General features: G+C 37.9%; 1 protein-coding gene across 1 annotated transcript in view; it reads left to right on the forward strand.

The window, feature by feature from the left end:
- Positions 1 to 14,221, forward strand: part of MTPN (myotrophin) — a 30,823-nt gene extending 16,602 nt beyond the window's left edge. Inside the window, exons 2-4 of the mRNA XM_056482580.1 lie at positions 5,141 to 5,254; positions 6,327 to 6,410; positions 10,978 to 14,221. Coding sequence (XP_056338555.1) covers positions 5,141 to 5,254; positions 6,327 to 6,410; positions 10,978 to 11,064 — 285 coding nt within the window. The 3' untranslated portion in view covers positions 11,065 to 14,221. The remainder of the gene's footprint in view (positions 1 to 5,140; positions 5,255 to 6,326; positions 6,411 to 10,977) is intronic.
- The last annotated feature ends 11,081 nt before the right edge of the window (positions 14,222 to 25,302 follow it).

Below are 25,302 nucleotides of genomic sequence, written 5' to 3' on the forward strand. Positions count from 1 at the left end.
CACAGTAGACAGTTTCTATTCCTGTGGTAGAACTGCAGTGTAAATCCCAGCTACTAATTGCTGGTGTGTTCGGGTGCCAAGTCATGGAACAAATAAAAGGAATGATCAAATAAAGTCTCACACTGATTAGTTCCTTCGTTGGATTCATCATTCAGCCACTCATTCTGATGCAGGGTTGGGAAGGGTCAAACTTTGCTGGAAGTAGCAAAGCTGTTGCTGCCACACAGGAGAAATGTTGGTGCTAAAGTAAAGAGTGAGCTGTGGAATTAGAAGCCTGGCAGTAATGTTCTAGAACAACACTTTTGACAAACCACAGTGCTCACGTGAATACCTGACTCAGGTTTGGTTTCAGTTCCTGTGCCACTGCAAAATAAGCCTGTGTTCTTGAAGCACCTGGAGTGTGCTGTAGGAGTGCTAGAATGGCGCTAGATGAGGTTAAACATGAGTTTAGCTCATTTGGCTTTAAGCATTGATGCTTCTGAAACTGGCAGGAGCTGGGAAAAGAGGAAGTTAGCAGATAAAGGGAGACTAAGGCAGGTGTGGAATACAGCCTTGTGTAATAAAGGCTACAGAAAGACAGGAGCTGTTGAAGGATGGAGTCAGTTTGGTGTGGTTAAATAATCTCCCTGGAAAATAATGAGCTTCAGAACTTGTACTTTATGACTAAACTTGTTCATTCAACATTTTCATGGAGCTGATGTCATAGCATGCATTAGGGACAAAGTCAGCAAACTCTGGTTCATTCTTTTTAACAAGGACTGCAAAAGAAAAAGGAATTAAATTTGGCAGAACTTATTCAGGGTAGCTGTTAAGGTGCACATCCTTCCAGATAACTCTGGGACATTCATCCAGGTGTACAGGTGGGCTTGGCTGTCAGTGTCTCCTTTCTAAGCTCAGGAAGAAAGAGAAGGAGCATAAAAATTGGAATTGGGGATGGGTACCCAAGAAGAACATAGGCATTTTCCCAGGGTGTGCAGGGATGAAGCTAGAAAAGCAAAAGCCTTGACTAGAACTAAACTAGAAAATGATATGAGATATAATGCGGGATTTTGTGTAGTTATATTAGCAAGAGAAGTTAAAGCAAGGAAAATGTATGAGAGAGAGGGTAATGAAAGAATTCAGTTCGTAAGTAACTACTTTTGACAGTATTTGCTTAAGAAATTAGTTAGAACAGATCTTTTAATTCATTAAATTGCTCCATTTTACAATTACAGAAAGTGGGTGATAGTTGCATTCATAGGATGCTATAATAAATCCTAGTCTTAATTACTTAAAAAGCAAAGTTCTTAAAAGTATTTGGAAGTGAGTTTCCAGTTTTTGTTTTCCTGTCCTTTAATAAAAAGTTGATAGCCACATTTCAACTGACATTGATACTTAAAGACCTAATTGAATGTTCTTCTGTTAGCTATTTTTTGTGAATTTTTGAAATAGGGTATAAAAGTCTTCTTTTATGTCTTGTTTAATAATTGGAGATTCACATAGGCTTTTCTTTACCCATAATCAGATTTTAATAGAGGATTAAAGCAGTTACCTGGGAACTGCTGTTTCTGATGTTTCATGGATTTAGTAGATTTTTAATGTTACTGCATAGCTGGTGCCCTGAATCTTTGATCTGAAAAGAAAAATTTTACTAATATGTTTTATGCCAGATTTAGCCTTAAATGGCTGAGTAAATTCAATTTATTCTGGAAGGCCATTAAGGAGGTGATTGTGTCTTTTCTTTTGCATGGGCAAATTACTTTTTAAAGCTGTGCACAAATATTTGCACCATTGTTAGTGGATTTACTCTATTGTTAGTGGGTCTACTCTAAAAAGAGAAAATAAATAATCTTTCAGAAGAAGCGTGGCATATAAGCTTTGGTTTATTTTGAGGGTGATACTATTCCTGGATCCTGGCTTAATTGTGTCTCTTCCAAATACACAAGTTAACCTCCTTGCTGCTTTGTTAGACTCTAGAAAATGGCAGAAGTCTCATGAAACTTCCTTGAAAAATCATGTTGTCACTTTTGGTCCAGTGCACAGAAGATTTTGGTCCTGTGGGTGTAAAGAAAGAACTTTGCTCCATTTTGTCAGCTCATGTGGATTCTGACCATGTGCCTCTGTTGGGGAAGGTGGTTTTTGATCTAAACCTTCAGCAGCTTAGTTTCAGCCCACCAATATATTGGTTACTTTTCTGTCTTAGAGTTTTGTATTGAGAATCATCACCTCATAAGATTGCTGATACCCGAATTCATAACATTCATTATGGCATGTATGGCCAGTATTACTCAAAACCATAGTAAGTTTAGAAAACTTTATGCAGAGATAACATTTTTCTTTGAATATTTACTTATGTGCTATTTCCTGCACCAACCTGTGACAGGGCTTGAGAGACCACTTTGTCCCATTGTGTTGGCATGATTCGCCACACATTCACCAGAGCTGTCCCATTTATGAGGTGGGGGCTCAAGTCTTTATCTTATGCCTAAAGATTTAGTTCCAGCCCCCTTGCATGGACAGGGGCACCTTCCAGTAGACCAGGTTGTTCAAAACCCATCCAGCCTGGCCCTGAGCAGGGGGATTGGGACTTGATGCTTAAGGAAACTTCGGTATGTACTCCTGTATTGTGTAACATGCATATTATAAAATATACCCCAAAAATGGAAATTAAAGATAAACTAAAGATGAAATAAATGCTATTTTTCCATTTTATTAATAGTGCAATATATGTTTTCTTCTCACACCCCGGTGGCTTGTCTTGCACACCTCTCTGAGTTTTCACACCTCACTTAGGAAACCACTGCTTCTCCTACAGAGAGGTGCCCTAGGCAATATAAATAGAAGATCTAAACCCCAGAGAGAAATTATCTGTGAAGAGTCCTGCAAGTTTTTTAATGTATACGTGTTAGTGTTTGAAACAAGTGGTTTTGCTGGAGTTTGATCCATGTATATTAAATACATTGGTTTATCTTCCCTTCCTACTTTGATATTTCTTGGACTGGCAGTAAGAAAGGCCAGGTAAAGCTTTACAAAATTCAGTGGTCTGTTTTACAGCAGCTTTTCATACCTGTGAAGCAACTGGATATTTGACTTGGTTTATTGCAGAATATAGGAGTACTTGTTTTTGGTTTTTTTTTTTTTTTTTTAGTTTTTGTAACTTACATGATGTCATTTTTCTCTTAATTCAGACTAAAATGTTGTGATGTTTAACTTTGAATATTAATAATACATATTCTCAGTGCCAGTATTCAGTACTGTGCAGTGTATTTGGGATATCTTTATTTGCAGACCTTTTGCCAGGTAGTCCCTTGTAAATAAGCTTTCATAATCTTTATTGGGGATCTTAAAAATAACTAGGAGTTTAGGTGGGGATTTTTTCCCTCTGAAAGTTCATTGTCCACTAGGAATTTATTCCACAGCCAGCTTAGGAGAGAACAGAGGACCTTTGTTTTATTCTTTAAAAACAAAGAAAAATTACTATAATACAAGCCAGTGAGCCAAATAATATTTATAAGCTAAAGGAAGTGAGAGCTTTTCTGGACTGTCCTAATCTAGAGAAGTGATGGCTCTAACTTTTGTTTGGCTGTGAACTTGTGGTTTGACTGTGTGCTGTCCCAGGACTGATCTTGCCTGCCCCTCTCCTGAGCTCCTTTACTTACCATGTCTTGGCATGTGTTGGATTTAAGAGGCTGTTTTGTGTCAGTTATTAGGTGGTTTTCATGTGGTTAGCTTCTCAAACTTCTGTACACAATCACTAATGTATTAGCAAACATGATGGGTTATGTAATTTCCAGTTGTTTTAAAACTGATGGGATGAGCATGCTAATAAATGTATGGGTAGAGTTTAATGTTCAACATAAGTATATGCTGATTCTTTATATGTTTTCCCAGACTATTTGTATGCTATTAGCATGCTTTAATCTGGGTGATTTTTTTTTTTAATTGGAACTTAATTATTAATGAAATTCAGCAAATGAGAAGTTACATCACAATGCTATCTGCTATATAGGTATATATAAGGGTATATGATGAATAATTGAATATCCTATTGAGAAGAGAGGAGAATAACAAGGTCATCTTGTTACTTGACTAGTAGTGTAAAACTCTGATTATATAGAAAATCAAAAGCAGAATAAGATTTCCTTCTGGCAATCTTCTCTTCCATTCTTAGAAGGGAAGTAATTTCTGGAAGGTATATATCAATCCGTCTATTCTGCGTACTTTCTAGAACTTTGGTACACAGGAGTGAGGGAACTGCAAGGGCTCTATAGAGAAGTGTGAATTGGTGCTGCAGCTGAAATTCTTCTGGTTGTTTTTCTGTGGAGATACAGGGCTTGAGATATGATGTTAAATTAAGATGCCTTGCACATAGGAACAAGAAGCCACTTACCACACAGCTTGTCTCTAGCTGGTTTCCAGTAACTTGTTATTAGTGAAGGGCAGTAAATCAGTTTATCCTTAGTTGCACAACCCAAGGTGAGGAAACAAAGCTGATCAGATACTCAGTAAATTAAATTTTGTTTACACCTTAAGTGATGTCTCAATCTATTTGTACAAGAGGCATTAGAGTACAACCTCCTGTGGCTTGATTTGATTGACTCTTCAGACTTGTTTTTATCATGTAGAATTGGCAAGTTCTATTCATAAAACAGGGTGGACAGTCTCATAATTGGGTTGTAAATTATGGATGGCCTGGACTCACTTGCTGGTGGTTATGATGCTGACTTACTTCTATGCAGCTAGTTTGTCATTATGCAAAACCTCAGAATTCTTAGAAGCAGATAAAGGAACTTAGCCATGATTCTAGTTGTGGGGCAAGAGAAGCAAAATGAGCAAAGGGGAGCATTATGTACAGCTCTATTTTTTTTTTTTTTTTTAATTGGTTTGGGTTTGTTTTAAATCACGAGTTACCTTATTACCTCAGGGTACTTACTATACCTGAGGTGCAGTACAGAACAAGGGATCAAGGCTGTCTTACAGTCATAAATGCAAATGTGAGGGAATAGAAATTGAGTGACTTAACTTTCATTTTTCTTGGGCAGTGACTGAAATACTTGCGTGGAACATTCTTCAGCATGTTTGAAGGTGTTGGATTTCTTTCAAGCTCTTCCTCGTGTGTTAGTTCTAAAATTTTAATGATTGGATTATGTTTGTATTGAAGGGTGAAGATGTCAACCGGACACTTGAAGGTGGAAGGAAGCCTCTTCACTATGCAGCAGACTGTGGACAGCTTGAGATTCTGGAATTTCTGCTCTTGAAAGGAGCTGACATTAATGTATGTATAAATGTATTTGCAAACAGGTCTTAAAGTCTTCCTACATGCATTGAAAAGATTGGTGTAGGTGCCTAAATGGTCACTGAAAGACAATTCAGTGCATTTAAAAATATTTGAGAGGTGGGATTCTAGAGGTTAGAAGCTTAAAATTATGTTTATTAAATGTTTTAAGTGTCTCTTTGGACATATTGGAAAAAGTTGTTTGTAGCTGTAAAAAAATTTAAATTTAATTTTACCACAATTAGAAAAATTATTCCAGTAATCACATCAGAATAAGCTTTGCAATGCATATTTGCATTTTGTGGAAGGGGTTTTCAGAAGACATCCTTAGTCAGAGCAGGATAGCTGTTTAAATTAGGATGATTTTTTTTTTCTTTGGAGACCTTCTTTCTTGTTTAAGTCATTTTGCTGTAGCTTGTCATGCATGGCTTCTTGTTTTGAAAATACTTGACTTCTCTGGAAGTTAAATTCCTAAATACTTTAGCCATATACCCCAAATGATGTGCCTTGGGATGCTTGCCCAAAAGTTAACATGTAAGACATGTTAGCTTTAGTTCGTAATAAAAATTCTTGGATTTTTCTCCTGGGTGTCTGGAAAGATTATCTCTTCCTTGGGACTTTTTCTAGCTGGGTAAGAGTTCAAAATAGCATTTCAGGTGCTCCATTTCTTATTCTTTCCAGGACTGTAGTTCAGAGAGAAGACAGCCAAAACAAATATTTCAGCCAAAACAGTTTTCCAAAGTGATGTTGGCTGTGAAATGGGAAAATTAGGAGTTTTAAATTGGGCAAAATTTTTCAGCTGAAACAGCATGATTTCCATCATTTGCCTAAAATTATGGACAAGCTTTGGAATACCTAGAAGTCTTGCGGAAGGAAAATCTTGCTATTACCTCTTTAGTGGTAACTTTTCTTTTCTAAAAAAAGAGGAAAAAAATCCAGTGGAATGCATTTCTGGCTAATATTCTTAAATTTTTACTTCTTCTACCATTGATTATAGAAGATTTAAAAGTTCTGTGAAATCTTAAAATGCTGTGTGAAATTGTCATTCACATAATTGTGTCTCAATTTACAGGCTCCAGACAAACATAATATCACACCACTTCTATCAGCAGTTTACGAAGGCCACGTTTCCTGTGTGAAATTGCTTCTGTCAAAGGTGAGATACAAGTGTTTCAAACAAGTTGCCCATTAACAAAGCATATTACTGTGATTGTTTTTTTCAATAAGATTATGGTGCTTCAGATGATATGTTCAGAATATCAAACAAATGCCATTTGTGTTTCTGAAACCGAGAGGGTACTCTGATCATGGTAAAAGGTAGCTGAAGGAAAAAGCTGCAGGACTTCTGTGGTGTAACAGTGACCATTAGAGTATTGTGGGCTCCAGCTAGAGAGCAGAACTGCAAATCAGTAAGGGGAAAAAATGCATTCCTAACAGTGGATTTGGCTTTGGCAGCTATTTAAGTGTTTTATGTTGATGGCATCTCTGCTGTGAAGTTGCTCAGAGGTGTGGTTTCCCTCAGCTTTTGCCAGATGACTGAGAACCCATCTGGGATGGCAGAAGGAGGGGAAATAAAATTAGAAAGCCAAGCTTCCTCTGTCCTGCAGCTTGTAAATTTTGTTCTGGGGAGGATAAGCTTCATCTGTCTCTGTTGGCACTTTGGTTTATATTACAAAGCTGATCAGTTTTACAGAGCCAGTAGTTATTTCAAGCAATCTTTTGTCTCCATAAGCACTCCTTCTTGATTACACTTACATCATTTGGCCAAAGGATTTCTTGCTGTGTAATACTTTCATATGCCACTTCCAGGGTAATGTTTTCCTTAACTGCCCTAAAGCTACATGAATTTCGCTTAACTTCTTTGCTCTTGTCTGACATTACTTATGCTTTTTTGTAAACAAATACAGTCACTGTTTATTTAGGATTCAAATGGTGTATCCAGCTTGCTTAAATTTATTGTGAGGATTGATCCTTCATTTAGAATCATCAAAAAATAAGGTGTTCTTTATCCCATGTTGATTTATTTCTATCTCTGGTTTGGAGGATTTTCCATCCTAGATAAGTTGCTCAAATAATAAATTACTTTCAGATTTCTTCATGCAGAGTTAAATGTTGATTGCTTTCATTTACATGGGCTAGCTGATTAAATATTTATAAACTGAAAGTTGGCTTATCAGCCCTGTCTGTCTGAGGCAGGGTTTATATGTAGGGGTTGTTGTGTCTCTTAACACAGTTATTTTATGACCCTCGTTGAAACATTAAACATATCGCACCTTGTTTGTACCATAGTCATATGTTCTTTGGTAGCAGATACCTGGGAATCAGGATTCAGCCCTTACTGAAAGATCTAAAAATTCCTGACTGTTTAATGTTCTTCCCGGTTACTAAATCAACATTCTCCATTGCTTTCTATGGTGCCGCATGGACTGTGGGGATGTTTGTAAACCTTCTGTGTGAGACTCGAGCAATTGAGAGGGAGAAGGAAGAGTATTTCAAGAAATGTTTCAAACACTGATCCATGTTTTTCTTAAATAATCTGGTGTTCGATTTGTAATGTAAAAATTGTGGTTTTTTTAGTGTCAGGGAAACCAGGATGTTAAAACAGACAGGTAACAGTTTGAAAGCTTCAAATGGAGGATGGGAGTTGTTGCATTGGATGCAACAAACTTCATCCATTTGTTCAGCCTCCAAAATAGTTCTGCTTTTGTGTTACAAAAAATATGCTGTTAACTTGGGCAGTTTAGCACCTTTTTTCTTCTCTGACAGTGTCAAAAGAAAGAGCTGTGGGTATAACCACGTCTGCTCACTCATTCTCCTCATTCATGGTTTCTGTACTGGGGATTTCAGAGGTACACACATCTGTCCCCTGTTCAGAAGTGTTGGCAAATTTGTTGTCCATGAATTCATCCATTTACTTTTTGAACAAGAAGGCATCTGCCTCTGTTGTGTCATCTAGCAACTCTTTTTAGCAGTTTGCTGCTTGCTGTGTAAACCAATCTTCTCTCAGCTTTAAGTGCCCCGAGTTCTGGTTTCACAGTTTGGTGGGAGCTCAGTTCCCATCGTGGGTTCTGTGTTTGTTGCTTTGGGTTTTTTCCAAAACTGCAGCTGGAGCCAAGTAGCTGCCGTGTGGCTCTCAGAGCTTAACATTTGTGCTTTGCCTGGTGGCTTAAGTGGGCAGACGTTCTTGTTTGTTTTTACCCTACCAAGGAGAGAGGGTTTATATTTGTTTGTGTATGTGTATTTTTAGAGTCAAACATAAGACAAAGATTAGTAACTTTTTACTTTGGAGAAGTGGAGGATACTATGGAATCATTGTACTTTTATGAGTTTTTTTATTGAAGTTGCTTCCAGGCAGTGTTGTACTTCTGCAAATTAAAGTCCTCTTGACCTGACATTTATTGTTTCCTTCTCTTTTTATTGAATGTAGGCAGGAATCTTTCTGTCTGGCTAATAGGCCATTTTCTAAATTTATTAGTACTGAGTTTAATAAACTGTGTCCTCCTTAGGTAGTCATGACCCTCTTATCCTACATTCAGTAAAGCTCTTTTAGAAACACAGGTCTTCCATGTCAATAACTTTGCTGCAGTATTTTTCTGAGGGGGGAGAGCAGTTCTGTGTTAAAATTAAAACCTATCTTTATACTTCAAAGTTACCTCAGTTAACTGTTACCTTTGGTGCCCTAAATGCTGGTACATAGGTGGGGAGTTTTATGAATTAAAGTTTTTAAAATTCTGTCAGGTCAGTTATGGCATAGTTCCATTTTTCTTCAAATCAAGATTTTCTGAGCTTAACATCAAGGAACAGCTGTGAAGCCTTCTTGATTTCCACATAGAATATAGTCTGAGTGATATCTAGGCAGGTAGAAGTAATTAACTCATTAAAAGAAGCGATTTTTACTCTTAGATGCCTTTCTTTTCCCTAGACAACTAGGATTGTAAGTGTTGAATACCTGCTAAATCTCTTGGAGGTTTTTTAGGGGAAAAATAAATGTTTTACAAGCAATGTTCCCATGGTTTCAGCCCAAGTGTGTGTTTGCAGTAACGAAATTGTCACTTGTTGGGAACAGGCTAATTCAGCTCCTGTTCATATCCCAAAGAACTGCAACATCCTTGTACCATTGCCGAGGATGTTACATGTGATTGGAGAGAGGAAATACTACAATTGTTCCTGTCACTGGAGTGAACTCAATGTGTCTCTTGCACTGAGATTCTCTAGGGACCACAAGGAAGATGAGCAGCTCTGAGAACATCAGTTTGGCCAGTGGGCCACAAGACTGGCAGTGCTGCCTAAAAAACTGCTTCAAAACCATCTTTTTTGAATGACAAGTTGAGTACATGCGAGTAAAAAGTGTACAAGTTTCAGAGGGAAATATCCTACATTGTGAAAAGTAGTACTGGTAGCACATCAGAGTGGTATCAGATCCAGTTTATTAGACTGTTAGAAAGGTTTAGAGAAGTGAGAGTTGTCTCGGGAGCAGACGTGGCATTATGTATGGAAGTTCACTGGGGCTTTGTGTGTTTAATTAGTAAAGAAGCTGTGGAAATTCCAGGTCCATTAGGCTCTTAAACTATTCAGTGTCTTTATAGTAACTAACAATCTTCGTTGTAATTGAGAAGGGATTTTTCCTTATTCTATGGAGAGCTTATGCGTGAACTGAAGACAACCCTCTGCTGTACACACTTTTGATAAAATGTATTTGTAGCCACAGTGTTTTTCCTGTCATTTGATAGAGCAAATACACATATTTTCAAGTGAGATTTGCATATAGTCTTGCAGAGTTGTTCTGAAATCAGTCCTGTGATCTCTAATAACTTTTGTGCCCCTATTTAGCTGCCCTGTTTACAGTTTAGTCTGTTTTCCCTTTCATGAATGTGATTACACAGTGCTCAAAGGAAACATGACTAGTTAATCACTCTGTTTCCCTTCTTTTGTTCTGTTCTCATAAATCTGGCACCGTGCTTGTGCTTACTTGCAGCAGTTTATTCTAGTTCTTTGATTTATCCAGTTGGTGCATTATCCTCCACTTTATCCAGGCATCCCTGTTCTGTTTTGTTGCCTTTTAGGTGTACACATAACTCTTTCAAAACAAACCTAAGCAGTTTTGGACTTGGAATGATTTTGTGATGTTGTTTTTCTGATGTATCAATAGGGACTTTTTTTCAGAATGGAAGAGAAGCACAATCCTTGAGTGTGGCCATTTTATTTTTTTCTGGATGGAAGAGAAGCACAATCCTTGAGTGTGGCCATTTTATGATGTAGAATGAATATAGTATGATTTGTTAGTAAATCAGCTCTTCCAGGTATTATCTGTCTAATTTAGCATGCAAGAGCTTCTTGTGCCATGGATTTTGTAGAATTGTGTAACACTGATTTTTTTGCTTTTGTAAGAATAGTATTTGCTGGAAACAAAAAATCCTTCTGTTTCTAAGATTAATAATTTGTTAATTATTGATAATTTGTTCGACTTGCAACTTGCTATGTAACAAAAACTATGTGACTTTTTTCTTTATTTTTAAATGACAAAGTTGGAATCTCTGATTATCTGCATGCTAGAAAGTTCTGTACATAAATCTTGTCTGGTTTGTTTCTGAATGAAAACAAGGCACTGCAGTAAAAAGCTGTATGTAATCAATATAATTATGCAAGGTATGTAACTTTTGACACACTTTGTACTGATGCAGCCTGGCTGTATGAATTGACATGCCTTCTCATTGTCTTTCCAGGGTGCTGATAAGACTGTGAAAGGCCCAGACGGACTAACTGCCTTTGAAGCCACTGACAACCAGGCAATCAAGACTCTTCTTCAGTGACTGATGGACTGATATCTTAAATGTCTCTCCTGTGGCCTCACACTGCTGCCTGTCTGTCACTCTTTGCATCTTCCAGCTTCTTCAGCTAAATACTCTGGGGGGAGGGAAATTCTTTATGAGTCAGACTAGTTAGGGACTGGTATTGAAGATAATCTGGTTCGAGACGGTTGAAAACTACTATAAACAGTGTCCCTCTAGGACTTCTTTCCAGTGCACAATCTCTTCCCATTTCTAGTGAAAACGGAAGAAAGAAGACAGACCATGCTGAATTTTTGGCTTGTAAGACTCCTAGAATAGTACTGAGATTTTTTAGTTGGATGGAAGTACTTCCTTTAGATGGATGTACTGTGCTATGTACCTGAAACTAGTTGTGAAGGAGACAGTAGTCCCATGCTTTTAGTGTCTGCCGTAAACTGAAGTGTAGTAATGTAGGTGACTGGGTTGCTCTTCTCTCTCAGTGGGTAGCTTAAATTCTTCTTCTCTCTAAAGCCTCTGTTGCAATTTTGAGGACTTCTGATACTAGTTATTGGATCTGTTCTTTATATTGATTAATTGGATGTCACACTAATGTTTTCTGACTCTTGAGCAAACCAAGAAAGACTGGTTGAGGCATGGTGGTGTTACACTCCATAATTTCTGCCAAGGTACTTTTGGATGCTTGAATTTAAAGTCTTTCTAGTCCATATTTGTTCTAGTCCAGGACAGACATTTTAAGTAACTGCTTTTGAGAGAGAGGTCAAAATTTCACTGTATTTTTTTTCCAAAAGGAAAGTAAGATGAAATTTCTTTACTCACCACATCAGCATAAAATTCCTAGACATGCGTGAAAACTCCAGGCTGTTTGGTACAGAAGGATAATCAAGGCAAATGCAGAAAACAAATGTTATTTAGACATTTATGCCAGGTGAATATTGTAGCTAAACTTTTCTGGTAAACATGGAGCCTTTCTAAATTCAAATGTAGAAGCAGGAAGATGTACAAGCAGAAGTCTTAACTTGCTGTAACTACTACAGAGTTTTTTAAATTGTGTGTATCTTTACATTAGTGTTTCATTTTCAAATGGATGAACCTCTTAAATTCCATTAAGGCATGAGGCTTGTTCTGGAAGTTCCCAGTGTGACCATACCACATTAACCATACCACATTGACTTTTAGATCAGATTTACTATACCAATAAGTATGACAGTCTTGATCATTCATGGGAAGGTATTTATTGATGTTGTAGGCGTTCCCATCACATCCTATGGTCCTCAGGAATGCCTCAGCTTCTTGCTTTCATCCTGAAAATTTTCATTATGTTTCTGCTTCACCTAGAACTGAGTAACAGGTTCTATACCACAAATTATACATCTTCGTCTCTTTGGGAATACAGAATTCAAACTTCCTGGTAATAAACACAATACAGAAAAACAAATGTATGTAATGTCTCATGCTGAATTCTTAAACAAAAGTAGCTGATACTATTTTGATATCATTGTTGAAATTGAGAGGATATATAGAAGTAGACTGATGACTGCCACTAGTATTTAATGGAGACTTAGTTTTACTGGAATAATGTTGCATATTAGGATTGAATGTCTCGGCTATGAAAAGCATTGCATTTAGACTGTAAAACAAGAGCAGGAACTGATCTACATCTACACATACCATAAAAAAAGCAATGGAGAAAATAGTCAACTCTGGTCACAAACTGTATGGTGCAATTACTCTGTTTCTTGGAGATGGGTGGCAAGGAAGATCAGAAGAGATGGAAATCAGTGATAAATCAATTGGTGAACTGCTGATAAAATAACAAGAATATTTGGTGAACAGTGCTTTTAATAACTATTTATAACAGGACTCTTCAATCTTATTGCTAATCAGTGCTGGATTGTCATGTCATTGTAATAGTGTGAACACAGACTATAGGTTTAACTCTTTATTCAGCTATAAAAGTAACAATCTTTGGCATCAATTTGCCTCTATATTATGCTATTAAATACTTAGCTATTCAAATACTAGTCTAGAGAACTTCAATCTGTTTTTACGTGGAGAACTTGATTATTCAAGTTTTTTGTGTTGATTAGTATCAAGTTGTCTGGCCATAGTGGTTTTGTATTTTTGTTGGGTGGTTTTTGTTCTTCTGTACTCTTCTTTCCTGCCCTTCCCTTTAAGTGAGCAAAGAAACATCATCTTTGTACTAACTCTTCTGGAGATTCACTGAGGCAATTTTGCCTCCCTTTTTCTACAATTATGGGGACACCTTATTTTTTTTTTTATTTCACCCTGGGTGGTGGGGGGAAAGAAGCAAACAGACTTCAGTGAGTCGGTTATTAATTTGGCTGTAATATATACCCAAGCTGCCTTTTGAGATAGTTAAAAAGCTGGAATTTGTGTTTGGCTTATAAAGAAGAAATACTTTTCTGCTTTTTGCACTACATAACAGGTGTTTAATCATTTTGCCCAAGATTTAAAAGAATAAAAAAGTAAAAATAAGAGCAAAAATAAAAGCTTATGCAGATATAATTGCCTAGAGACTGGGCTTGTTCATGTGTTTCTTTCTTGTTAACTATTTTGTGGAAAAAAATGATGGGTAGCTTCCTCTATCTTTGAGTAGGACCTAACTAGATTAAAATACCAAACTGTAAATTATTTTTCATTCTATAAACAGAATTTAAATACTTTGTCAGACTGGAATTGCATATACTTGGAAATCCACTCTGTTCTTAAACATTTTCCTTTGAAATTTGTGCTGAATAAGTTATAAATTCAAGTATATTTTGGATTTTGTACCCTCTGCTCCCTTTTTCTTACAGGGAGGTAAAATACGAAAAGAGGTACAATAGTTAAATGGAACTGAACATAACATTTGTAGAAGAGGCTGGTAAGAATGGAGTGTCCTAGGTCAAGCAATTGCAGTGTTGCATGCAAATTTCAAAATGAACTTGTCTTAATTATATTTTGTAAATGGATAAACAATCATCTTTCTACACAGTGACAGAAGAAAAATTAGTGCTCTGTGCATTTTGATATTTGACTTTATCTTTTCACCATTGTTAACTGTTTTTACACAGTTGGGTTCATCATTATCATGGTTCACAGACACCAGAATGCTAAATGATACTGTATTTTTAAGTTTGTGTTGCAAGAACGAATGGAATAAACTTGAATTGTGCGATATGAGAATTTGGAGTTTCATTTCCCTTTCTGCTCCTGTCTTTTATTAACCTTGGGCTACAGCTTCTTATTTGCCTGAAAAGCATCTAAGTTCCAGTTCACATGTACAGTGATTAAACTGTTTAGCTGCTTGTAAGACAGAAACATGGAATGGAAGCTGCTTTGAAAACTAAATATATAATGTTCTTTGTGATTGTTTTGGGGGTTTTAAAGTACGTCTGTTTAAAGGGGGTTTTGATAATTTTTGTGGTCTTGTAGTCTGCTTTTCCTGCTCAAATGGTAATGCATAAGACTGAAAATCTTCTATTCATGTTAAATTCTAAGAGACAATCTGTAGAGAGGAATGTTTCTCTTATTACCTGTGAAGACTGAAGCAATTTTCTTCTTAATCCAAGAAATTGAAAACAGTTATTAACGGAAATTGCAGTTGAAGTATGAATAAAATTGTATAGAAGTGTTTATTCATTATTCTTGTGACAACTTTACAGTGACTTTGTCAGAACTTCCTTTTATAACCTTTTATAACTTCTGCTTGTCAGTAGAGATTTGAACTTAATTGCCTGAAGTGTTCAATAGAATTTATTTTAAAATAGACACTTATAAAGAAAAGTACAGGAAGTACTGTGTGAAATAGAAGAACTATAAATACAAAAAAAAATTTCAAAATAAATTAAATTTTCCTGGTTTTCTCTGCTAAACTTTGAAAAGTTTACAGAACTTCTCTTGCTGTATGCACAACCTTTCAGTCAAATATTGGAGAGAACAGTGTGTGTTCACTATAAATGCCAAAGCAGTTCAAATGGTTCAATGGCCAGTGGCAGCTGTGTGGGCTTCAGTCCTTGTATTCATATTACTGATTCTTTGGTTTGTGGAGGTTTTTGGTGTGACTTTGGGTTTTTTCAATGGGCAGCTTTTCTACAGGAGGAAATATTCTCTGTTTAAAATGCAGATTTCTTTCACTGACAGTCCTCAGTGACTGAATTGACAGCCTGGGTAACCAGTTAAAAAGTTACTTCGATTTCATGAATCACATCGGTAAACTGCAATCTCTCTCTTTTCACTTCTGTCTGTGAAGCAGGTATCAGCTGGCCCGGCCCAGCCCCCTCCCAATGTGGCCCGGCCAGGCAGGGGGAGCTCGGGAGCCACTGGCCCCCTCCCGTTTTAGCCAGGGGCCGTGATGGCCGGGGGAGAGAGAGACAGAGAAGCCGCTGCCTCCAGCTCGGAGCAGCCTTGGGCGGCACGCCTTTTTCCCCAGCACGGCTTGAAAATCCTTCGCATGTCTCCAACAGGGCCTTGCCCAGCTCCCTTCACCTTCTGTGTGCAATTTTAACTCTTCTAATGCTCGGATAAGCCTGCAGGTCTCCTGACCTCCCTTGAATGAAAGGAATAAAGCAGGAAGTATATTAAGTCAATCAAGTGGGAGCCAAGTTTCCAGATGGGAAGAGATTGAGGAGATGCCATGAAAAGATTGGCTGAAAAGAACCTTTTTTGTAAGCTATGGGGGACTGGACTACACAGAAAATTCCTTTAAATTGTGGAGAACTACTTGGGGCAGGGGGGGGTTGAAGTGCTTGAGAAAAAAGATCCTTTGCCCCGAGGGAATGGTGGTCTCTGTTCTTGAGACTGGAAAGATGAACAGAGACATTTGATGGAAAAGGAAATTAAGAGAACTTTTTGGCTTTGAACAGCTTGCCCTTAAAAGTCATACCCCAGGAGTTTTTTGACATGACCCATAACACAGCTTTGGAAAGACTGTGAAGATGGGAGGAGTTTCGTGATTTGCAGATTTTCCCAGGCAGATACAAATTGTGAAAGTGAAGACAAACTCTATGGCTAAACTAAGAAGAAGCTTCTTTCTCTAAAGTGAACTGAAATGATTAAGTGAAGGACTGACCAAAGTTTTGTTGTTGTTGTTAAGAAGTATGGAAGGTGGGGGGGGGAAGGGAAGAGGGAGTTATCTGGAGATCTTATTCCAAATTCCTTATTTTCTCTGTGTTATTAATAAATTTCTTCTTTATACCCTTTTAAGTTTTAGACCTGCCTTGTTTTTGCTCCTAAATCGTATCTCCAAGAAAAATTGAGTATATTAAAATTGGCAATCCCGAATCAAACCAAGACACTGGCAAAACCAAATTCATCTATACAGGTAAACAGTCTCTAATATGTATCTATCTATGGCTGATCTTTTGAAAGAGAATGGTTTCCCAGCTCCATTCCAAAAGGATGTTGGCCCAAGAAAAGTAACTTTTTCAATTGGTCCACTTGATTGTTTCTCTCAGTTTGGAGAAAACTGTGCTCTCAGAGCTATCCTTAAAATATTTTTTACTCATGATCTGACATCTGGAGACAGCTTTCAGCTGTAAGCTATGCCATAAACTTCCTGGAGGAGTGTTTGAAAAGCACTTGGTTACATGCAGTGCCTTCAGAATCTTCAAGTCCATGGAATTTTTGTCTGCTTGGGAGGTGAAGGAACATTTTTTCCTTATGATCAGTGCTCCTCTCTCCCCACCTTTGAAGTCAAAACAATGTTTTCAAATTTTACACTTGGAAGTGTTGCATTTAAGTACCATTGCTTGCTACTATGATCTAATGTTTTGGAGAGCCTTCTCTTAAATAGAAATCCTGGAGTGAGTCTTCACTCTTCGGGTGGTGTTTGGAGAGCACCTGAGTGCACCTCTCCGTTCTCCCACGTCCTAAATGTGTCAGGGTTTGGGTGCACTGCAGACTGCCACAGAACATAGGATTCTTTTGTGCTTTCGGTCACTTCTTGTTTACTACATTATTTTGCAACATTTCAATATTAAGAATAGAGGCTTTCATGCACTGAGATTCATCTCTTGGCCATTACAGTTAAGAGGTAGGACAGTGTGCCAAAACCACGACAGACTACATGTCTCAATCCATTTATCAAAATTCATTAAAGGAAAATTGATTTCAGTTGTCTCAAGCTAAACATACAAGGGTCCAAAACCCAGTCTCAAAAATAGTTTCTTGGCCAATGAGCTCAAGTTTGGTGCATATATTAAATAATTTACCTCTGAAACATTTCTTTCTATGGGGTTCTTATTGTTTTTCCTTGAATTGAAAGTATTTCGTCATTACATTTTGAAGAATTCTGTTTGTTCAACTAAAGCTTTTTGTCTCAAAGTAAAATAAACACGATTTAGTTTGGATTAATGTTTTAACTCTTTTGTCTGAAAAGTATTTGGAGGTGGGAAGTCTTGAAAAGTATGTAATTTTTCATGGAAGTTAAATTGTGCTTCCTCTTTCCTTTTGAAATACACTTAATTAAGATTTGTAGCCTTTTATTTGAGCAGCAGCATCTTGTGACCATGTCCAGACACTTTTTTTTTCTTTTATTGTTCTTTTTATTTATTCTTCTATTATTTTCAGTGGAAAACCAGCAGATCTGTTTGATTGACACAAAATATTTTGTTGGTTGGTTATTGTCAGGTTCTCAGTGCAGCCACCAAACCAGATCTATTGCAAATAAATTTTGATTTTACATTCCAGAACTCTTTCAAAAAGTCTGTTCTTGTTACTTATAAGTAAGCATTTTGGTGGGCTTTGTCTTGCAACACTACTTTTGGCAGATTTTTTCATCGCTCTTTTGCGTAAAAGAATAATTTTACCTTTTACAACAGAAATTTTTCTTCTACAATATTTTGGCCCAAAACCAAATAATTTAGCCTGTATTTGTGTGTATCTGTTATATAAGAACATTTGTGCTGAAGGATAACTCGCATCTGTACTTTTGAAAAATTGCTATGGAAAGCTAATGCAGCAGTTTGTACCAATATCTACGTGTAGATAAGTCTGGAACAGTTTTTGAGATACTGGTGAGCTGCCACTAGAACTGGGATCAACACAACAGCAGCAGATTTTTTTTTTTTTTTTTTTTTTTTTTTTTTTTTTTTTTTGTGACTGTGGACAAACTTCTCTGTACTTACCAATTTCTTTCCTTCTCTTTTGTTCACTTAAGCTGTAAGCTGATGGGAGGATGATCTCTAGGTCTGAAAAGGGTTTCAGTCTACACCTGAAAGGGTTTTTTAGTGCAATTTGCAGTCAATGTCATTAATGTTCTCAGAAGCACAGAAGAGCACATTTAGAGAGAGATGAGACGAGAGGAGGAAGCACACAAATTTCTAGTGTCAGGGGCTTCAAATATAAGAACAAGACCTAAAATTATAAATTAATAAAATTGCTGAAGGTAGCTATACATTGTAATATTTACAAAGCCGCATTAAACAGTAACTTGAAAGAAAATAGGCCCAGTCTACAACTATGAGGCTGCATAACCTGTACACTTAATAAGGAGGTGCTTCTGAGGCTGTGTTCTCACTATGAAAGCCTGAATATATATTGGCCATTCTTTTTTTAGGCTTTAAAAAAAAATTTCAAAAGTAACTGGCAGTTGCTTAACCGATAGTTGCTTTGTTTCCAATTTACAAAGCTCAGAGGTTGCGATTAACTTTTTTTTTTTTCTTTTATTGGTAGATGTGAGGTTGAGAGAGATGTACAGAGAGTGAAGCGTGCTATAAATTACTGCCCAAACCTCCCTGAGTGATTCCGAAAGATCACGTTCTGTCAAAAGCATTTGCTCTTTGTGTGCCAGAGCTGGCTTGTGACACCTGTTCCTATTCACTCATCCTTACCTGCCCCTCCCACAGCTTCCCAATGCTGTACTTTAGCTCCGCCAGAGTTTTCTTTTTTTAATGGGTGCCTTGGAAGTAGGCCGATAACTTTTAGTAGATGTTACTACAAAAAACTCCATCTAAGGCTATATGTCATCTATAACAAGAAAGGAAGAATTAAAGCCACAGGAGGAAGGACTGAGGAGAAATTAAGTAAATAAAAGTTTTTCTTCATCTTACCTTCTTTCTACTACAGGCATATTCTTTAAATATAAATAGTAGTTTATATCTTTTTTGCATCTTTTATTAAAAAATCAGATGTTTTATCTTCTTTTTTTCACATCCGGGGTGCTCAGAGTAGTTGCAGATTTGGAATACCATGATTTACTTTCTCCTTGTTTGTTTCTTTGGGGTTTTTTGGTTTTTGTTTTTGGTTTGTTTTTTTTCTGAATACTACTTGGACACAAAGTAGTTGTAAGATACTGTAATGTCAGTGATGCCACATAGATCCTTGGTGCTACCCTGAAGCTAATGTGGATGTGACAGAAGTGGTTTAACTTGCCTGTTGTTTGAGTTTTTGAGGGCTTTTTGACTGCCTCTCTGCTATTTTCTAGTGAAAGGTGTCCCTGCCCTTGGCAGGGGGTTAGAACTGAAAAATCTTTAAGGTCCATTCCAGCCCAAATTGTTCTATGGTAATGCAGCAGGTTGGTAGGAATAATGTAAATGACTGTATATTGTTTCAATCTTTGCAGCAAGATCATTTTCTGAAACCTGCAAAGTACTGAATTTATCATACTGAACTGCTGACGGTAGAAGGCATCACATGTTAGTATCCTGCGGCTCTTTTATGCTATAGTTGGCCTTGTGATTCCTAATGTCCATGTTAGTTGTGATATAGCATAATTCAGAATATGCCTGGGCAAGTGCATGCCTCAAAGATTAGGCATTTTTTCATAGAAGGATGACTCGGAAATAGAAATTTCTTATTAAAGATCAGGATTTAAAAATCATCTGCAGTGTAGAAGAGTATAAAGACACCATAGGAGCCCAAGAGGAGCTAGAATTGGACTTTGCAGGATTTTAAAATACTGCACCAATGAACAAGGCAGGCAAGTGAAGGATAAAAAATATCCCATCGTGGCTGAATAGTTTTTCACAGACCAGTTTCTCTTTCAGGCTGATTTCTTCACAGTTTCTATTAGAAACTAAATGCTTTTCAGTAACAATTATACGACAAGTTTATAAAAATCTGAGCTGCAGACTAGGGAGTTGGAGGGCAGTACATGTGTCCCAGTTTGAAGGACAGGTATTTGCCAAAAAAGGCAGGAACTCCTCCCAAGATGGAGAATGTAAACCCTCTCCCTCCCGATTATTGTAATTTTTGAATTGGGGACTCTCAGGCAGACATATGGGGGTAGGAATAACAGCACTTTACTAATATATATCTAACCAGAAAAACAGAAACAGCAGCTATGAAAATTAACAACAAATAGAAAAATAACTTAGTTCCAGTCCCTTTTCAGCTGCAGACACTCTTCCTGTGCTCGGTACCGGTGTGGAGGGATGGGGCAGGGCCCACACAGCTGCGGATGTAGCAGCGGGAGCGGGGGGGAGGCGGCAGCGCCGTGTCCCAGGTGGAAGAAGGGTGGAGGAAGGGCTCCCCGTTCACCGAGTGGGTCCTGGCGCTTGGCTGCATGCTCAGAGGTATCAGACTGGAGCGGAGAAGATGGCAGGGCAGTGTCCCACAGCAGAGAACCTGGCTCCCAGCGTGGGGATGGCGCGCACGGGCTGGAAGCGAGCAGCCCCTGGACGACTCCTCCGACCCTGCCAGCAATGGAAGAGGGAGACAGCCCCTGCCCATCCCTTTGTCTTGAGCCATCAAACGCTAGGATGCAGCCTGTCAGGCTTCCTTAGCATAATAATGGGAAAAATTCTCCAGAGAGGAAAAAAAAGTAAGGGAACAAACCACAACCCGCAACAACATGTTGAGGTAAGGCAAAGAAAGTTGTATTGCATTCAGGTTTTTTATTTGACGAATCAGCCTGTTTCTCTGAGCACCTGGTAATTTAAAGCATAAGATTTTTTTTGAGAGACGTAATTAATTAATACTGTAGGCTTTTGTTATAAATATTTGGAGTTTAACTGTTTGGTAATACTTGTTGGTGTTCATGCTGAACATGTTTTTTATTGTCTTTCTGCTTCAAAATGATAGATGATGCATGTTCTCCATGTTTTTTGGGGTTTTTTTAACCCCCAGAAGATCTTAGGTGTCCCTTGCTCCTGAGGCATTTGGACTGGAAAATGCTGTTTTTATTGCACTGGAGTTTAGCTGTGAAGCAGAGGACCATGTCAGTGCAGAGCTGCCTGCTGCACACACAAGCCTTTTCACACTGGAGAGCGTCTGTTGCACATTGTAGACCTCCAAGTGCACTGGTAACTGGGCAAACCCATCAATAGTTTCATGGTCATCTAGGCAGAAAGTTGTTATATTTTAAAAAAAGGTTTAAACCAGATTGTTGTTCTTTTTATCTAGTGACAACTAGATAAAAGTTTATCTAGTGACAAAGTGAGGAAATGCTGATTTGAGAGAGCTTACGTGAGTTTGACCTGTCTAGTGAAAACTTCCTGTGGATAAAAAGGTGTATCCTACTGGAATCTTTCCCAAGGAAATGATCAAACTTTTGTCAGGTAGTAGATACATGTGCTAGGATGCACCTACGAATGGGTCACTTCTCAGTGATTTTCTGAGGGTTTGGAATGTTTGTTCAAAGTTTCTGTGTACCACTGTTAAGAAGCCTATGGCCAAAACCCCTAGTGTTAAGCTTTGCCACTCCTGCCAGCTATCCCATTAAGCAATCACTGTGGATGCACCCTGAGACGGTAGCAAGTTTATTTTTACATTTCTTTTTAGTTTAAGTGCAGAAGTGATAAAGGCAAATATCTAGTCAGGGATTCAACTTTGCAAAGTATTTGACTAAGAGGAAATAAAAACCTTGTCTTGCAGAGGCTTTGAATTTATACTATATCTATTTTTTGACAGATTAATAGTAAGAATATTATATATTATCAGCAGTTGGGATTATTTTTCAGAGTTTCTTTTGTACAATGAGTGTTGGAGGTTGAGTGTTTTTATATTACTGTGTCAATTTAAAGAATTTTTCCCATTATCATGCTAATGGAGCTGGCCGAGTTACACCCAGGACCTTTGACAACTCTAGACAAAAGGGGTAGGTGGGAGCTGGGCTTCCGGAGGGGCTACTCGTGTTTCTGGTGAGCTTGGAGGAGGATCCCCCATCTGCAGCCACGCGGCTGAGCGCAGGAGAGCCAGACGGTCTGTGATCGCCTGCCCTGCATCTGCCCTGTTCCAGCCTCCTACCTCTGAGGACACAGCCGACCACCAGAACCCAAACGGTGAGCGAGGAGCTGCCCTCTCCAGCCTGCTCCCGCCTGACACTGGCGTGGCCGCTGCCGCCCTCTCCTGCCTCCGCTCCTGCCCGCTCTCTGCAGCTGTCGGGCTTTGCTCCGTCTGGAGCACCTGGACTGAGTGCAGAGAGAGCGTGCCTGCAGCTAAAGAAAGGACTGGAACTGAGTTATCTGTTCTGTTTTGTTGGTAATTTTAACAACTGCTGTTGTTTCTGCTTGTACGGTTAGATATATTAGTAAAAGAGCTGTTATTACTACCTCCTGCCTCAGAGTTCTTAATTCAAACAATTGTAATACTTGGGGGGAGTGGAATTAAGGTCTCTATTTCAAAGGAAAACTTCTGCCTTTATTGGCAGACACCTGTCCTTGAAACCAGGACAATGAGGAATTCAGGTTTTCCCCTTGTATTCAAAAATTCATTTACCTGTAATGGTAGATGAATTTATTTTTCTGTGTCTTTTGGCCCTTTTAAAGCTGGGAGTTATGCTGTGTATGTTCTTTGATTAAATTGGAATAATCCCTTGTTGCCTGAGGGAACCTTCTGTATGTGTAAACAGAGTAGCATCTAGCAGAAGTAGATTTTTTTCCCCTTTAATTACTGTCCTTTCATTTTAGGATGAAAGAGAGAGGATAATTCATCTTACTCATGGACCATTGATCACCAGGTAATAAGAGGCAGGAATTCCTAGACTTTGATAAAATTTTGTGGCTAAAAATTGATCCTTTATATCTTTGGCAGGGTTAGTACAAGAATAATAATCAATGAGGTTTTTGTAGCAGCTGAATGCTATATAAATGGATCACATCAGACATCATTATCGCCATTGATACCTAACATATAAGAATTTCCTCTTGAGAATTGAAGAATTTAGAGCTATTTCATCCAAACACTTTCTTTGAAATGAGAAATTAAATAGTTGCACTTGGGTTTGAGAGGCAGCTGGTAAGAAATATGAAAAGCTGGTATGAAAATAACCTTGGTATTCTCCCACTTCCTTTCCAAATGCAAAACAAACAACCTCCTACCCTCCCCCTCAAAAAAAAACCCAAACAAACAAGCAAACAAACAAACAAAAAACCTAACTAACTGCAAGGAAAAGAGAAAATAAAGAAGAAAAAAGAACAGCAACCAACCAACAAACAAAAACAACAGAAAAAAATTACTTTGTTTTTCTGCCTGAGAAGTTGCCACTTAGTCAAGTTCTTATTGGTGTTTTGATACCTATGCCAGTACTGGTAGTATCTTAGAACTGGTTTCCCCAAAGCTGTGTGACTACATCAGAGGAATATGAGGTACTTAGTCTCACAGGTTTATGCGTTAGCAATCTGCTTTTTTTTCCACCATGTCAGGAGGAAAAATGTTTCTGTGTGGTGTTGTTTTCATTGATATCCAGACCAAGTGTCTAAAGGAGGCCAGCTCTTCTCAAAAACTTTGTTTTTTTCTACTTCTGTGAGATGTAGCGCTTCCCTCAGTTGACAAGTACTACGGGAAAATATTAGGGAGGGTTTTAAATAGTTTCACTGTTTTAATCTGTGATGTTCAGCTCTCACAAAGATAAAGTTGAACTATGAGTGTTGTTCCTGCAACAAGTTATTTTTGTAGCAAAGGAATTCAGACTCATACAAAAAGTATGTAGAGAGAGGAAAAAAGAGAATTTTGTTGATTTCTGGTTTTCCAACATATGAATAAACTCAGGCCCCAGCAAATCTGTGCTTCCCTTAGTTTCACTGTTATTTAGCAAGTCCCTCCTTGACATGGTTTGGTTTGACCTTGCTAGTTATGATTTCCCTCTGGAAAGATATGGTCCAAAGGAGGAAATGCTCATGAGTTTAAGCACTGTTAACTTGTACAGTGCAGTTGCCCAGGATATTACTGCCAAGTTGAAGAACTCTGAATTTGTCCTGCTTGCATGTCAAAAAATAATACTTGGCTGGAAAATAAAATGTGTTCAAAAAGTGGAGCCAGTAGTGGAGAGGACTTTTTAATAAACGCAAAGCAAGAAGCTGAAGTGTGCAGGGTCATATGCAATTCATGTGGCTGTGCTGCCAAAGCAGCTGGGTCCAAGCCATTGCTCTCTTTTTATTATGAATTGATGAGTTTTGGAGGAAATTGCATTGGAAGTTGATGCTACAGAAAACATCTCTAGAAGTAATACATAAGAAGGGCAAAGCAGGATATTTTTAGTGTTATTAGGGAAACCAGAAAATTATCAGGTAACATGATAAAGAGGAAAATAATTCAGAGTGCATTGCAAAAGTTTGGTAAAAAAAATACAAATGGCAAAATTATTCTTGCAGCTAAGCTATCTTTGTGGCTAGGGCAAGCGAAAGAGCTTTAACCCGAAAGGAAAGGGAAGCAATGAGTGTCTTTTGCAATGCATTCACTAATAAATTTCAGGTTTACACAGTCCAATAGTTTCATGCTGCAGAGGGCTTTGACTCAGTATAGTAAGACTAAAGTTGATAAAGTTCAAGTCACTTTTTGTGCTGCAGTTTGGGGGAGAGCAAAATAAGTCCAAACTTGAGATATTAATTATAATATTTTCCAATTATTTGTGCTTTTTCATTTAGCTCTTTTTTCTGCTATTGTAGTTACAGTTCTAAATACATGTTGCAGCTTTGAAGTTCTTTTGCTCAATATTTGCTTTCTAAATTGTGCTGTTATTTAATCTTGAATTATAAAACCATTCTGCTGAGTTGAAAGAGCATTGGGAAATATAGTATTGCAAAATGCACAGGAAGGCAGTTGTAATGTTTCTTCCTGAAACAGGCAAGCACAGCAGCCCTACTAAAATGCAAAAGCGTATTTAAAATTGGCAGTTTATAAGCGAACAATAATTACCAAGAGCTACGTTCCACAGGCTTTCTACACTTTCAGACTGTCTTCTTTTTCAGAATGACCACGTTCTATTAATTTATCTTCAGCTGGCTTGGAGTAGTGAAACTTTCTTCAGGTTGGTTATACGGAAAAGTTTGAGAACCGCTCACTGAAACCAGTAATCCTTAATACAGAAATAACAAAGAT

Source organism: Oenanthe melanoleuca, chromosome 1A (assembly GCF_029582105.1).
Source record: "Oenanthe melanoleuca isolate GR-GAL-2019-014 chromosome 1A, OMel1.0, whole genome shotgun sequence".
NCBI classification, from domain to species: domain Eukaryota; kingdom Metazoa; phylum Chordata; class Aves; order Passeriformes; family Muscicapidae; genus Oenanthe; species Oenanthe melanoleuca.